The 16,008-nt window shown below is 41.5% G+C and overlaps 1 protein-coding gene across 1 annotated transcript in view; it reads right to left on the reverse strand.

Annotated features, from left to right (window-relative positions):
- LOC119490781 (tyrosine-protein kinase receptor UFO) overlaps window positions 1-10,548 on the reverse strand; it is a 39,693-nt gene extending 29,145 nt beyond the window's left edge. The window contains exons 1-4 of the mRNA XM_037774250.1: window positions 10,380-10,548; window positions 4,257-4,467; window positions 2,224-2,324; window positions 1,917-2,099 (exon numbers count right to left, since the gene is read on the reverse strand). Of these exons, the coding sequence (XP_037630178.1) occupies window positions 1,917-2,099; window positions 2,224-2,324; window positions 4,257-4,467; window positions 10,380-10,548 (664 nt within the window). The remainder of the gene's footprint in view (window positions 1-1,916; window positions 2,100-2,223; window positions 2,325-4,256; window positions 4,468-10,379) is intronic.
- Between the last annotated feature and the right edge of the window lie 5,460 nt (window positions 10,549-16,008).

The following is a 16,008-nucleotide window of genomic DNA, read 5'->3' on the forward strand; positions in this document are numbered from 1 at the left end:
TGGACTAAACACTATCTGGCAGGCAGCTGTGGTTCGCATTCAAGCAGCAACAGAAGCCTCTTCCTTTCTCTCCTTCTTTCTTTTATCTCCCGACGTCCTCTGCCCATCTATTCCCCCCCCCCCCCCCCCCCATAGGCCCTCTTGTGCCTGCCACTCTGCCTTCGCTCATCAACCGCACAACCACAAGGCACGTCCTCAATGGATCCGCTGGCCCGATGCCAGCCAGCCCGCTCTCTCTCTCTCTGGGGAGGGGAGGGCTTATTTGGTGGTTTTGTTGTAAGCCCCGGAGGAGAGGGGTTGAAAGCCTTTGAAACTAGAGAAGATAGTTGCAGTGTAGCTTTTGAAGCCATACGTTATAATCAGTCTAAGTAGATTAAATTAAAACCAATGATTTTGAGATTGTCTTGTTTCTAGTAATTCTAAAACTTTGCTACTTATGGCCACGAGCTGCTGACAGCGACTTCTTACTCGACTAATGCAGTGCTGAATTGAGCAGCCAATTAATCTATTTGGCGGAAATTATCAATCATTTTGATAACCGATGAGCTCGGTTATCATGCAAAAATACCAAAAATGTTCTGGTTCCAGCTTTAAAAATGTATATTTTTGTATTTTATCTAATTGTACATTTTTTGTTTTGGACTGAAAAAACAATTTTCCTTCACCTTGCAAAAATGTTTTGGGCATTTTTTTTGTATTTGATTTCACATTTTATAGACTAAACAATTAACAAATACAGTCCCAGACTGTGTTACTGGTGGCTGGACGTTGGGCTGTATCAGTGTAAGGCAGTGTTGTCATACTCGAGACTGGTCTCAAGACCAATTTTTTGAAGTTCTCGCTCTCGTCTCGGAATCAACCAGATCTTTACTCGGCCTTGTCTCGGTCTCAGACAAAGAGAACTCAGGATTCTTTATTTCAAGTCCAGTCAAGACTACAAATGCAAGGATGTCACTAATTGTATTGTTGTGTGTGTGTATATATATATATATTAGGGCTGTCAATTGATTCAAATATTTATTCAGGATTAATTGCATGATTGTCCACAGTTCATCACAATTAATCACAAATTAATCACACATTTAATCTGTTCAAAATGTACCTTAAAGGGAGATTTGTCAGGTAATTAATACTCTTATCAACATGGGAGTGGGCAAATATGCTGCATTATGCACATGTATGTATATATTTATTACTGGAAATCAATTAACAACACAAAACAATGACAAATATTGTCCAGAAACCCTCACAGGTACTGCATTTAGCATAAATTAATATGCTCAAATCATAACATGTCAAACTGCAGCCCAACAGGCAACAACAGCTGTCAGTGTGTCAGTGTGCTGACTTGACTACGACTTGCCCCAAACTGCATGTGATTATCATAAAGTGGGCATGTCTGTAAAGGGGTTGAATTGTGGATACCCATAGAGCCCATTTTCATTCACATATCTTGAGGTCAGAGGTCAAGGGACCCCTTTGAAAATGGCCATGCCAGTTTTTTCTTTGACAAAAGTTTGGAGTGTTATTTAGCTCCTTCGCGACAAGCTAGTATGACATGGTTGGTACCAATGGATTCCTTAGGTTTCCTAGTTTCATATATGGCAATAAAAGAGGTGAAGGAATCTTCATTTGTTTTCTGTGGTTGTTTTTATGGCAACGTGGATCTTTAAGATCAATGCGAGGAGTCCCTATGGTTTGTGTCGTGCAGTGTGGGACTCGCACTGTCACAACCCCTCAAAGTCTTGGTCTAGTCTCGGTCTTGATACTCTCTGGTCTTGGTCATGACTTGGTCTCAGTTTAGGTGGTCTTGACCACAACATGGCGCAAAGTGATGAGTTGATCGAGGCTGCATGCTTTAATGGGCCTGACTAAGCTGTGTGCATGCTGAGATAACAGAGAGTGAAAGATGATACCTGTGAGGTTGAGTGTGGAGGGTGACAGAGCCACCGCGTCTGACAGCGAGTTGAGAGGAGCTCCGTCCTGCAGCCAGATGAGTCTGACCGGCTCCGGAGGTCCATGGGCCACGCAGCTCAGGCTCAGGGACACATTGGCTACTAGAGACATGTGCTGCGGCTCCACAGAGAAATGAGGAAGGCCTGGGAAAGAATCAGCTGAATCAGGATCTCGGCTCTTTTAACAATCCAAATAATACCATAGCAGGAAGAGAGCTTATCTTTGTAGCCGTCTTTGTGTACATGAGAGAGCTGAAGGTGAACTCACCCTCCAGCTGAATGTTCCCCTCCTCAGACATCGTCTGGTGGCTTTGTGATAGAACTGCACATCGATAGGCGCCCATGTCGGGAAGCTGCACCTTCTCAATGCTGTTGTGTGTATAAAAGGGTTTCACAAAGATCAAACAATGACAAACCAAATTGATAAAAAACAACTTGGTGATGGAGGCAGAAAGATGCACACACCCTGAATACTTTCCATCTAATCCTACCTGGATTAAATCCATTACGGGGAGACACTACAGGTGAATAGGGTAAAACATAATTAACTAATAGATACCACCATGAAACTTCCCAGTTGATTATTTACATAATTGTTTTGTATTACAAGTTTTCTGAAATGTTATATCTCAATATGCAAATGATGCATTATCGTATCAAATATGTGCTAATTTGCATACATTTCCAGAACAGAAATTTGATAAAGCCAGGTTCAAAATTATTGTTTCATTTTGTTGACATATTAGAGTCAAAGGTTTTCATTGACGGAATTTTGGATATCTCTTTTTATCACTCCATGAATCAGAAAATACTGTCAAAAAATATTTTTACCATTTTTTATTTAGGAATAAAATGCTGTATATATCAGGCTATGAATGATATATGAACAAACCCCTCTGTAGAAACCTTCAGTATATAGATAGGAATGAAACTGGGAAGTTTGGTGAATGTAAGTGCTACTGAAGTGGAGATTTCTGGCTCAGAGTCTGAGAGAAAACTCATTTTGAGAAAATGAACTTAGATATGTTGTGTAAAATTCCAGACGTTTTAAAGACACTATGGGTGAATGGAGTAAAGATCTTTAACTAGCATACAGTAGATCACCATGAAATGGTAACACTCTATAATAACCATCATTTATAAATGGTAAATTGATAGTAAATTAAGCTTAGTTAATAGTTATTTTACTGTTAACAAACAATTAAATGATAATTAATAATGCTTTCTAATTATTACTAATTAATGCTACAATTTAATTTTGTTATATAATTATAATATATAATTTGTCATTATACATTTTTTGTTATTTTATCATTAGTTTGTGTAATATGAAATAATTCGTTTATAAATTCTATATTGCATCATAGCTGATAAGAGACGATAGCAATTACATTTTGATTACATTAGTAAAGTATTTATTAACAGTTTATTGTTGTACACATTATAACATGTATAAACATTACATAGATAGATGCACCAGAAACCAATTATTAACCATTGACAAAGTGTTAACTATCTATTTAATTAATGTTTATAGATGCTTTACAAAGTATTTCTAAACCATTTAACAAGGTTAAAATCATCAGTTGCAACTTTATAATAGTCATCCAAATAATGTTTATAGATGTTTATAAACCAATTATTAACCATTAACAAAGTGTTACTAATATCTATCTATGTTTAATTGTTTGTTAACAGTAAAATAACTATTAACTCATTTTTATAAACTATCAATTTACCATTTATGGTTATTATAAAGTGTTACCAATGAAACTTCCCCAGTTGATTACTCACATTAAGACAATCTTTTTTTTTTGTATTACAAGTTTTCTGAAATGTTATGTTTAAATATGCAAATTAGGCATTATCTAATGCTAACTTTTGGTGAATTTAGGAGAAATCTACAGACGCAAATAGACAAAGTGTAGTCAAAAAAATGTTTTCTTTCCACTAGTCTGACAGAGAACATGTTATGGAAGCAAAATAGCTGAAAATCTCAAAATTGACCGGTGCATGAAAAAACAGTTTTCCCCTTAAGCCACAGAGGCACATGGTGTGTTTTGCTTATCATTTCTTTCACGCATAGTAGCAACACGGTGACGTAATCCAGCAACAGTACTGGTTCAACTAGGTGACAGGATAATAAGGTAGAGGAACAGGAAATAAATACAATCACTGCACATGCATGACTGACATTTTTAGGCCAGGTGTGGCTGCCTCACAACAGATGATCTCTTTTTATCTCTACATCTCGTTCAGCAGCATGACAAACGGTTGTAACAGAGAAAAATTGCCGCCTACCTGAGCGTGCTCATGATGGTCCAACTGTTGCTGCCGGTGTGGACTTGGAACTGGTTGGTGTCTGCGTACTGCAGCGGCACACCGTCTCTCAGCCAGAGCACATCGGGGGGGTCCTCCTCCTCGTCCCCCGTACCCTTCAGGGTGCAGTGCATTTTGACAGGTTTACCCAGAGAAGAGATGACAGTGTTGGGACTCCGTTCAAACTCCAAATCTGTGATTAAGAAGAGACAGGAAGCAGGATTAGAGGTTAATTCAAATGACAAACAAAGACCTGAAACTTGTTTTTCTGTCAGTCGTTTAACGCACAGCACGCATTTACAACTAGGTAACAACAGCAAGCTTTCCTCCTGTTATCCTTTCTAAAGAAGCTATGCTGCTATCATATAGAAAATGACATTTGAATTTGACATAAGGAAGCAAGTATGCAATATCTTTTGCATTTAAGTGGTTTAAGCCCCTCAAACAAACATGATGCCCTGATTATTCCCTTTAAAAAATGATGAATGGTTTTGTGTTTTTTCCATAATTGAAAAAAAGAAAAGACTTTTGATTCTTTTTTAAAACATTGGGTTATTCATAAGAAGTCTTGGGAACATGGTCAACATGACCCCACTCGATTACACCTTCAGTATGATTTTTTTGTCCAAAGATGTTGAATTTATAGTGACACAAAACACAGGAAAGCAGTGAATCCTGACATTTGAGAAGCGTGAACGGGCACATTGTTTTTGTTAAATTAATTTCTTAAAGGGACTGTATGGTTGTAACCTAACCTAAAAAGTGAGACCTTACGTGACTTTCTGGGTTTCCTCTATCAGCCTGTAGACTGCTTTTTCTGGGAAAATCTAACGGATGTGACATCATGCGTGCTCGTGAGTGCCTTTATTTTCAGCTCTGCTACAGGGCTAACAGTGTGCAATAATAATAATAATGTTTGGTTAGAAATGGAGTCCGCTAATGTCAACAAACAACCAGCTGCCACGGCAACTCAGACTCCAACACAAACTTCACGGAAGCACAAAAAAAACAAAGTTATATTTAGTGAAGCCCGTCTTGCGAAACAGGAATGTGAAAACTAGTGTTGTGGGAGTGTGTGTACGTGGGAAGTGAGTGGTGAAGCAAGAGAGAGAGAGAGAGAGCGGCAACAAGTGTGTGAGAAAACGAGCGAGCAACAGAGCAGAAGAGAGTTAGTTTAGCTCTGAGAATATCAGTGAATGTTCAGTGGAAGTTGCAGTTTGTGCAGAAATGTGTCTTGTTTCCTTGCCGCTAAGTGAGTGACGGGGTTAACTCCGGAGCAAGTTATCGACTCCGTTATTGAGACCAAATCTACGGTGTCTCCCCTGGTCCTTCTGACCACGGTCGGGAGGCTGAAGCAGGAAAAGTTAACACTAGGATCAACGCCGGCCGGGCCTTCCATTCATGGAGGGACCTTCGTTTGGTAACGTTACTGCCAAGCATGTGAAATATAGAGTGATATTGTGGTTTTAGCTGCTAATGTTGCTAACGTTAATCAACATGATGCCTGTCAATCACGTTCAGTCTCGTGTGTGTCGCCTCACTGTTTTGACCGATGCTTGCTCGCGTCTACAGTGCGAGCACAAGCGCGAGCAATGGGACGCTGACTGTCGTTGACTTAGCGGCCACAGGTGTCACTGTTAACAAGCTATTTGTGATTCTTACATAGTCCCTTTTAATTGGTTACCAAAAATTGTTGTTGACTTTATCAACTGATCTCTTCGACCACTAAAAACTTCATTTGGCTGTATATGCTCGTTCTGATGATTGTTAACTTGCTGGACAGGTTAGAGATGTGATAACAACAGGTGAGTTTATCACCACCACACCGAGTCCAGTTATCTCGTGTCACTAAGAGGGGGCTGACCCGAGAGGGACAGAGCTGATACTGGGACAAAAGGCTCCTTGTCTGCTGCTCTGACAGTGTCGGAGCCCAGAGAGCTCAACGCAAACACTGCACAGATTTCTCTCAAACAGCAAAGACGGGCCTGCATGTCGTCTGACGCTGTGTCTGTGAATCTGTTCAGCATCCTAAAAATGACTCATCATAAGAGGATCATCATAAATATGATGAGCACAATCTGCTTCTACTTTGTCTTACTTTCAAGACATTCAACAGATATGAGAGGTATTCCTGATAACACTGAGGGCGAGGCGTGCATGCCGTGTCAAAGATAAAACAGCCTTGATCTTGATCTTAATGCGGCAGTAGGCAGAATGTTTTTGGCATCATTGGGCAAAAATGCCATAATGTCATTTCAGAGAGAGCGTTCCTATTGGCTGTGGTCCGGCTGGTGGGCGGTGCTTGGTATTTCCTCAAATGATCTCGGCATGGCTGCCGAGTCACAAACTTTGTCATTTTACAGCTTAACAGTACGCTACAAGATGTTTCTGAAAACATTTGATGCGAGAAATAGGCATTACAGAGTGTGTGAGTGATTGACAGCTGCTCAGGGACGGCAAGGCTCCAGCTCGGCTCTGATTGGTTGTTTTCCTCCGGTCTGTGAAATCTTGCAGATGCCTTTAGGAGCACCGAAGGACACCGTAGGCACGTGATTTTTTTCAGATTACCTGTCATGCACTACTGTCAGGATATAGTGATATTTTATAAAAATAACTTTTTTTTTTATTATATTTGCTCCAATTCTACCCACTGCAGCTTTAAAACACAAATTTGGCAAGGACACACACACACACACACACACAATGGGCGTAGATCTCTCCTGCAGCATCAAATAAAAATGCGAAGCATCCAAAGAGCACGCCAAGGCTCTCCTTAACTCCTCCTCGCCTTGATAAAATAAAATGAGAATGTGTAAACTTGACCTGCAAGTGTTCTTGAATTTCAGGAAGAGAATAAATCACTCCTGTTTCACTTCAGCGGCGATGCCTGTGAAGATTTTCTCAAGCTTGTCAACCCGCCCTCCCAGTCTGTTTCATGGCCAACCTTTAACCTCTGACCCCCCCCTTCACTGTGACTCCACACACATAAACACACATAATTCAGCTGCTGAAAACAGTAATGTAAATAGCACACTTTGGCATTTTCATAAATAGAACAGGCCCTTAATTTTGTAAGAGTGCATGTAATCCACACACTTGCAGCATTCAGAGAGCTTGTTCTGGGAGTGTGCACTAAATGAAGGGGCCCGCTGAGTCTCTGCCTCACCGCCTCTCCGTCTCTGTGTGCTTCTTGGCGTTAAAAGTCATTCCTCCCTTTATTTTTAAGCTTGGCTGAGCTCTTTCATGAATCTGCGCGGCCCTGACTTTGTTTTTTTTCAGTGTCCATATTGAACAAAAACAGCCCTACTTTCTTTCTCTGTCTCTGCATTCATGTAATAATACGCTTGTAAACCTTTTATGAGAATGCAGAGGTATACGGAGAGAGCAAAGTGCGTGTGTGTGTGTTTGTGTGTGTGTGTGGCCTGTCTCCAGTGATTCATTTGAGCTTAACTACTCCATCTCCTCCCTTTTGTACCCTGAATTCCCTCGAGGTCCCACACTTTTTTTTTCATGATCTCCCTCTTTCCACCCCGTCTCTACTCCTACTCTCTCTCTCTAGTAGAAAATGTTAAATGTCAGTGGACGTGCACATACCAAAAATGCCCGACACAGTCCGAGCATTTATCCTCCCCTCACTCCCCCCTTTATCTTCCTGGCTTTTTAGCGCTCAGCCCCTCCATTCACTGCCGCCAAGCCTTTGCCCTTTTCCTATTTAGCCTCCTTTTCATGCCATTCTTCCGATTCATCGCTACACATTTTGCCACCTCCCCTCCCAACTCTCCCCCCCTCACTCTTGCCCCCTTACCCCATCCATCATGAGTCAGACCGGCTCTGACTCACGAACCAAAGCATTCCCCCCCACCCTCCCTCTCTGAACCCCTCCTCATCCCCTCTCACTCCTGGGCCACAGCCATCCCTACATCCAAATAGGAACTGAGACATCAGGAAGGATTCTCTTTGAAAGCATCAGCCCGAGCTTATAAATCATATCGGTGTCTAGTACTGTCTGTCCCTCCCGGTCACACATCTGCTGAGGGCAGAGTGCTCACCTCCCACAAGAGACAGCGTGGCCATAATGTTGAAAACACATGAGCTGACAGGTGGAGGCCCCCGTAGGGACCTCGTGTTTTCACCCACTGGTTGTAGTAGCTGATGGATTCCTAAATGTTAGCAGATAAGGACTTCTGAATGATGGTTGACAGACCACCACTGATGTAAAATGACCTGGCATGTAGACAGCAGGATTCAGTGGCTGTGGCTCAGAGGTAGAGCGGGTCGTCAACCAATCGGTAGGTCGGTAGTTCAATCCCCGGTTCCTCCAGTCCACATGTCAAAGTGTCCTTGGGCGAGATACTGAACCCCAAATTGCTCCCAAAGGCTGGGCCATTGGTGTGTGAATGAGTATTTAGATTAGATCCTGCAGGTTGGCACCTTGCATGGCAGCCTTTGCCATCAGTGTATGAATGTGTGTGTGTGAATGGGTGAATGTTGACATGTATGTAAAGCAATCTGAGTGGTCGGAAGACTAGAAAGGCGCTACATAAATGCAAGTCCATTTACCATTTACCATAATGGTGAAAACACATGAGCACATGAAACACATGAGCTGACAGGTGGAGGCCCATGTAGGGATCTTACATTCATCATTCAAAACACAAAATGGCCATTTATCATATAAAGAAAGTGGCCTCCCGGGTGGAAGTAACAAAAAAATAACTGAAGAAAAGGGAAGTGATGAAAATGTATGTGGATTGAAAAATAGAATGATAAATTGTCAATTTGTTTGATTAACTTGATATACAATTTATTTGAAACAGTGTTGATCTGATAATAAACTGTCAACCGTTCATCTTTCACAACACCCAACTGACATTTACCGGTTACTGCACGCATTTTTTTGTCACTTGTTAGTAGCGATGCACCGATACCAATACCGGATCAGACCGGATAGGGCCGATACTGACTCAAACAGCTGGATCGGATATCGGGTACAATAGGGCCGATCTATTCAATTCAATTAGATTTTTATACAAACATAGAATTGAACTGGAATCTTAATTCTTGTTTAGTTTTGACCAATTTGTTGCTGCATTAAAAAGGTTTACACTTGAATTGAAGTTCCTGTTCATTTTGAAGATTTTTTTTACCAAGTTGCTGGTGGTGCTCAATTTTAATACAATTCAGTATATTTGTATTTATTTGTTACAATTTGTTTTGCAAAGTTAGGAAAGTAATGTTTAAGTCAAGGCTGATGTTGATCCCAGTCACTTCCACACAGTGAGGCATACAGCTTATTTAAACACTGGTATCAGATCAGTATACTCGGTATCAGCTGATACCCAAAGCCCAGGTATCAGTGCATCCCTACAGCAAAGTTGATTGTTGGAACAGATAAGGTCTTCTGAATGATGATTGACAGACACTGGTGTAAAATGAGCTGGCATGTAGACAGCATGAGTCAAACAATCTGTTTTTCTACAGAACAAAACAGCAGGTTTCTGCTTGTGAGTTTCTTAGTGTTGTGATTCCCAGCAGGAGTTTATTTTAAGCCCTTGCTCTTTCCCTGCCTGGAATACATCTCCCAAAATTCCACAGCATTCCGGAAATGCCACAACTGGTGGGAATCCTGCATGCATGGTCTACCTGGTTTGTTCCCAGCTGCAGTAGTGTATGCAGAGATTTCATTCATGCTGCACCTGATCTCAAAAACATGATCTCTGCACTCCAAGGAAAACAAACCACCATCCTCCATCACTTCTTTTTAAACCTGCAGAATCAGCAGCTTCCAGTCACTTTTGAGTACAAGCCCGATTGAGCCAATAAAACTAATCTTCTACTTGTTTTTCTTTGATCACCTTGTTCTAAAAGGCTTTACGAGTGTAATGAATTCCTTCACGCTGGCCAGATGTTGAGCTCACTTTGCAGCTGTGGTCTCACTCACCACCCCAAAGCAAATGCATTTAATGAGTTAGTGAGCAGAAGGCTGACTGGGCTAATTGCTCATTACCATGTTGTTCCTCACACTGTGAAATGTGTAACAAATAACAGTTTGTTAGTCAGATTGGATTAAAAACAGTCTGCTGCTCGGTGCCAGTGAAAGCTTACCTGTCAGTGATCCGCCACTAACTGGCCTCCAAGCAGAGAAAAGCACGATGAGGATCGAGAACCAGCATCTATTAGACCAGCTCATGGTTGTTCTTGACTTTAGATCGCGTGTGAAAATGTGCTTGATGAGAAGAAGAGCAGTCATCTTGGGAACATCAGCGGACTCCATCACCTCATCATCTCAGCAGCTCAACGATCCAGAAAGTTGTGCTGTGTGTGGAAAAGTTTTCTTCTTTTGAAGCGCAAAAGTGTGATTTATCCAAAGATGAAACCAAAGTAAAGCTGATCCCGTCGTTTCACTTCCTTTTTTTAAGGAAACACAGTGTAAAAAAAAAAAAAAAAGAAGACAAATCCTCCGCGCTGCGTAAAAGTCGCTGTTGTTTTGGTTGATCCCGATAGTGTCCACCACCCAAAAGAGCGCACAGCAAAACGCGCTCCAAACTTTCCCTGATTATCTTGTCCAAGAAGTCTATTAGTAGAAACCTGAAGGAGTATTTTTAAACCAGTGTTTCCTGCAGTCTGCCGTCCCCACCGGTTCCCTCAGACTCACTCACACATTCCCCTCTCTGCCTCTCTCTTTTCCCTCTCCCCCTGAGAAACACCATTCAAATTCCTCAACTCAAGTTCTTTCCACCCTCCTCCTCCTCCTCTTCCTCCTCCTCCTCCTCCTCCTCCTCCTCCTTCTGAGTCTCCCTCCTTTTCTCCTGGGATGTGAGAAACCCTGCGGCATGCTGATTGTCTCCACACAATCCCCCATTCGCTTTTTAATTACACACGGATCCCCAGGAGTTGTAAATAGACCAGTAAATCAGACGTTTCCCTCCAGAAACTAAGTCTAGATGTGTCAGACTGACCTGCGCACTGCAACATGCTTGAATGGATCAATAGATAACATTCAGTACAACAGCCACAGAGAGGTTATAAATTAGTTTGTTTACTTGTGAATGAAAGTGACACAGTGAGTGAAAACTTATTAAAGGGCAGTAACTCACTTTGCTTTACCTGTATCACTTGTTTAGCCTATAATCAATTCATTCTCACATTAGATACATTCATGTTAATATTTTCTGTTTCTCTTTTTATTTGTGGATATCTATCAATTGTGCCCTGGTTTAATTTGACCTTTTTGCCCTAGGCAAAATTCGGATTTGGAGCCCCCCCTTGCAGGCAGCTCCTCTAGGGTTGGGGTTAGGGTTAAACCCTCCAGAACCCTAACCCTAGCCCGGTAAAACCTCAACAGACATCACAATGATTTTAAGTATGTGTATATATTATATTATAAATCAACAATTGGTCCCTGATTTTGTTGGTGTAAGATAGAGGTTTGTTTTTTTAGAGGGCGTCCAGCACCCCCCAGAAGGTGTCGCCCTAGGCAACCGCCTATAACGCCTATAAGCCGGCCCTGTTTACCTGCATGTTGTAAACTGTAAGCTGTTTATAGTTGATATTGTTTCATGGTGTCTTGTCTTAATAAATGTATGATTTTCTTCTGTTTTTGCATTGTTGTTTTTTTTCTTATTATGTTTACGGTCAAAACATTTGATTCATTTGTTTTGTTAATGTAAAAACAAAAGATTAAAGGGACAGTGTGTAGGATTTGGCGGCATGTAGCGGTGTGGTTGCAGATTGCAGCCAACTGAATACCCCTCCGCTCACCCCTCCCTTTCAAACACTGTGGTAATGTGAGCCGCCGAGCATTGGACGCTTGATGGGCTGTCACTAGACACTCGGCACCTGATTGGACAAACACTGTCCGTCGTGGGCTGCTGCTCCCAGCTTTCAAACGGGAACCAACATGGCGGCTCGTTTGGAAACTTTCTTCTCTTATATCATGAAAAGTGTTCACCGAAATGTTTCTGAAAACATTTTATGAAATAAGCTGAATCTGTCTAGATTGACAACGGTTAGTTTTCAAAGTTTCTAAGGAGTTTCCAGAAGCGGCAAGTCGCGCCAGACGCCCCTGATTTGCATAAAGTAGCCTAGACCTCAAATGAATGCAAATGAGGAGTGGCCAAGGTGACGCCCGTCTCTTGATTCGCGCTGCCACGCTACCAGAATGCATTGCACGGCTGCTTGCATAGACAATTAATGGGAAGCGTGGACAGGACATAGGCTGTGGACATGTACCATAAGGCTCACGTTAGCGCAGTTTACCGCTAACAAAAACACGATTCTTAGTTTCAAGTGATTATACACTAATGAAAACATAGTTATGATATTATTTTTCCATTTCTGCTAATATATCCCCTGAAATCTTAAACACTGCACCTTTGAATGAGTCAAATCAAATATCTCTTCGACTTCTTGAAAGGTGTGGTTTAATAACTTGGTTAATAACCAAAAAGCCTTCCTGTGAATTTCACCCATTGGCCTATAAAATAAATATGTCAAGTCACTTTAAAAATGTTTAACATGTTTCAACCTTTATTTAAACAGATGTCTTATTTATTAAGAGGCTGGGAAAAAGTGAAGAGACTAAAAATGTATAAGAGTAAAGTTATTATTCAGACTGCTCTGTTTGTATTTGCTACTCCACATAAGCACGATTATGTCATCAGAATGTCTGGAGATTTGTTTGAACCCACCGTTTCAGCCCAAACAGACTGAAGCATCATCAGCTGTAGTCTAAATAAATGCTGCTGTCCCTGATACCCATCAGACGAAGGAAAGGGGGCCTGTTGTGTTGTTGTAGACTGTGACTGTCTGAGGTGATTATTGTGTGTATTTGGACAGAGGTGGTGCTGGCGCTCGCTGCCTGGGAGAAGGCCCTGCAGAGTTCACATACCATTCATGAATAATTGATTTGCTGCTGTTTTTTTTTTTTCTCTTTTCTTTTCCCATGAAAATGATGGGAGGTGCTGGGACTCAGGTTGAGAAGACCTGGGTCCCACTGGCCCTTTAAGAGTGGCTCTGTGGACAGTGTTGTGTTCCCAGGGTCTTTAATGGAGACAGAGAGGGACTGAGAAAGACCCCATTGTATATGCTCTCTTTTCAATAGGAGCTTGAGCAATGGTGCTCTCGCTGCTCCCAGATAGAAGCACAGAGAGAGAGGCAGGGAGGGAGGGAGGAGGGTCACCGAGGGGGTCCTGTACAAGAAAGAGGGGTGTTCTACTCCAAAACACAAAGTTTTTGGGGCTGGATGGGCCTGGAAGGAGTGAATGTTTGGGTTTTGAGGGGGATGGGCATCAGCTTCGCAGGACTCAGTCAGTGTTTAGGTTTTGGCCACGCCGAAATCCAGCAAACCTGATTCACCGAACGGCGAGACTTAAAGACTTAGATGAAGCTAAAGTGGATTAACAGAGTTGAAAGCACATGCTTTCAGTTATAAAAAACGACAAAACAAGTCATATGGACACCTATTATTATGTTCTCACACAAAGGCAGACTGCAGTGGCAGTATCCCTGTTAGTCTCCACTGCCTGCTTAACAAAAAAAACCTGTTAGTTTGGAAGGAGAGTCCCTCTTGGCTGCGAGACATGGGAAACACCTTCCTCCTGCTCTCCCAGCTACACGCTAACAATGAGCTAACTTCTTCTTCATCATCATCATCTTTTTCTGCTTCTTCTTCATCTTCTTCGTACTGCAGCCAGATAAACTGCTGCCCCCCAACCTGTTGATACATCACAAGGACAATATAATGACACGTGACTGCCTAAAGTTTACAGGTGCTCTTCTGCTCCCTGCTGGTGATAAACCCTCAGACTCACATGAGACTGACACTCCTTGAAAGAAATGACAGGAACTCACAGACATACAGTAAATACATTGTTATGTTACATTCAAATCTTAACTTGTGTACTAAGTTCTAGAAAATGCATCCATTCCAACTCAACTACAAGAGTAAAATACTGCTTTTACATGAAAGCTGCAGTAGGCAGTATATTTTTGGCATCATTGGGCAAAAATGCCATAATAACCTTTCAGCATATTGTAATTCAAGTGTTTTGAGAGAAAACTAGACTTCTGCACCTCCTCATGGCTCTGTTTTCAGGCTTTAGAGTATCTAGCCCGTGACGGGAGACTTTGACCAATCACAGGTCATTTCAGAGAGAGAGTGTTCCTATTGGCTGTGCTCTGGCTGGTGGGCGGTGCTTGGTATTTCTTTAACTGATCTCAACACGGCTGCTTGGTCACAAACTTTCTCATTTTACAGCACACTACAAGATGTTTCTGAAAACCTATGAGGCAAGAAATAGGCATTACAGTAACAGAATATTGATTCATATTCGATTATCGCTGCCTAGTTTGACCGTTTGATCGGCGTTTACGAGTGACTGACTCGTGGCTCTCATAGACGGCAGCTGGACGGCAGACTCCAGATCAGCTGTGATTGGTTGTTTTCCTCCGGTCTTTTGCAAATGTCATTAGGAGCACAAGAGCACACAGAGGAACATTATTTTTTTTTCAGATTACCTGTCTCATGCACTTCTGTTAGGATATGGTGACTGTTTTATAAAAATAACTTTTTTTAATCATATTTGCTCCATTTTTACCGACTGCAGCTTTAATGCACGAGTAATAATAATCTAGTCATCATATTGGTTCAAATAAACCATTACCAAATCTCAGTATCATTTATAAAATTGAAATTCAATATTAACAAACATAATCAAACAACATTATTAAAATTCTAATTCAAATGACCTGTGGCGTTTATTTGCTATGCTGAGCTGACCATAGACAGACTCCATCTCCTCCTCTCGTAGGTCTACAGCGCCATCCACTGGTGCTACCAAGGAACTGGCAGCATTGAAGCCTGGCTCAAATAGGGAGAATGTACACAATTCTGTAGGTTTCCATGTTTACAGATCATATACACTCGATAAAGGTTTATCCTTAGGAACTAGTAGGGCCTATGAATACATCACTCTACTCACCATGTAAACACTCTGTGCTGTCATGTCACCCAATGTGTTGTGGAAGTAAAACTTTTAGAATTTATAGAAATATACTATTGATCACAAATGTATAAAATCATTGCTAAAAGTTATGTTATAATCCCCAGCCTACAATATTGTCCACCATCTGTGTGTGTGTCCCCGACTTGACCTCACCCTGCCCATCTGCATGGCTAATAAGACTGTATCCATCTGCCTGGCCACCTCACAAGTTGATAAGACGCACACACACACACACACACACACACCCTCTCTCACTAAAACCCAGCTGAGACCTGATACCAATAAAAATAACACCACTATAACAAAAGGAGGAGCCTGACTTTCAAGGTTCCCCAAAATCATATATAAGACTGTGTTTGCTGAACCTTTTATAGTCTGCTTTGCCGGCTCAGGCTCGGGTTGGATTGTGTTTCTGTCTAATCCAATATTTAATCATGTAATCCTGAACATAATCATGTGTGATTCTTCTGTTGTTTTTAGAGATAATTTACTCATATATAATTTACTCATGTGCTAGCTTACTTCAAATCATGGAAACCACATAAACCTCGGCAAGGTGCTAAGTGACCTCAGTTGTGCCCTTAAAACGACTGATGTATGATGTTACATGCTTATATTTACACAGGTTGATTTATGTGGGACTTTACAGTCCCAAACGGAGGACGTTTTTAATGTCGTGGCAAAATATTTCAGACCTTAGGCCAAATGATGTATAAAAACCTTGATCA

This window comes from Sebastes umbrosus, chromosome 7 (genome assembly GCF_015220745.1).
Source record: "Sebastes umbrosus isolate fSebUmb1 chromosome 7, fSebUmb1.pri, whole genome shotgun sequence".
In the NCBI taxonomy this organism is placed as follows: domain Eukaryota; kingdom Metazoa; phylum Chordata; class Actinopteri; order Perciformes; family Sebastidae; genus Sebastes; species Sebastes umbrosus.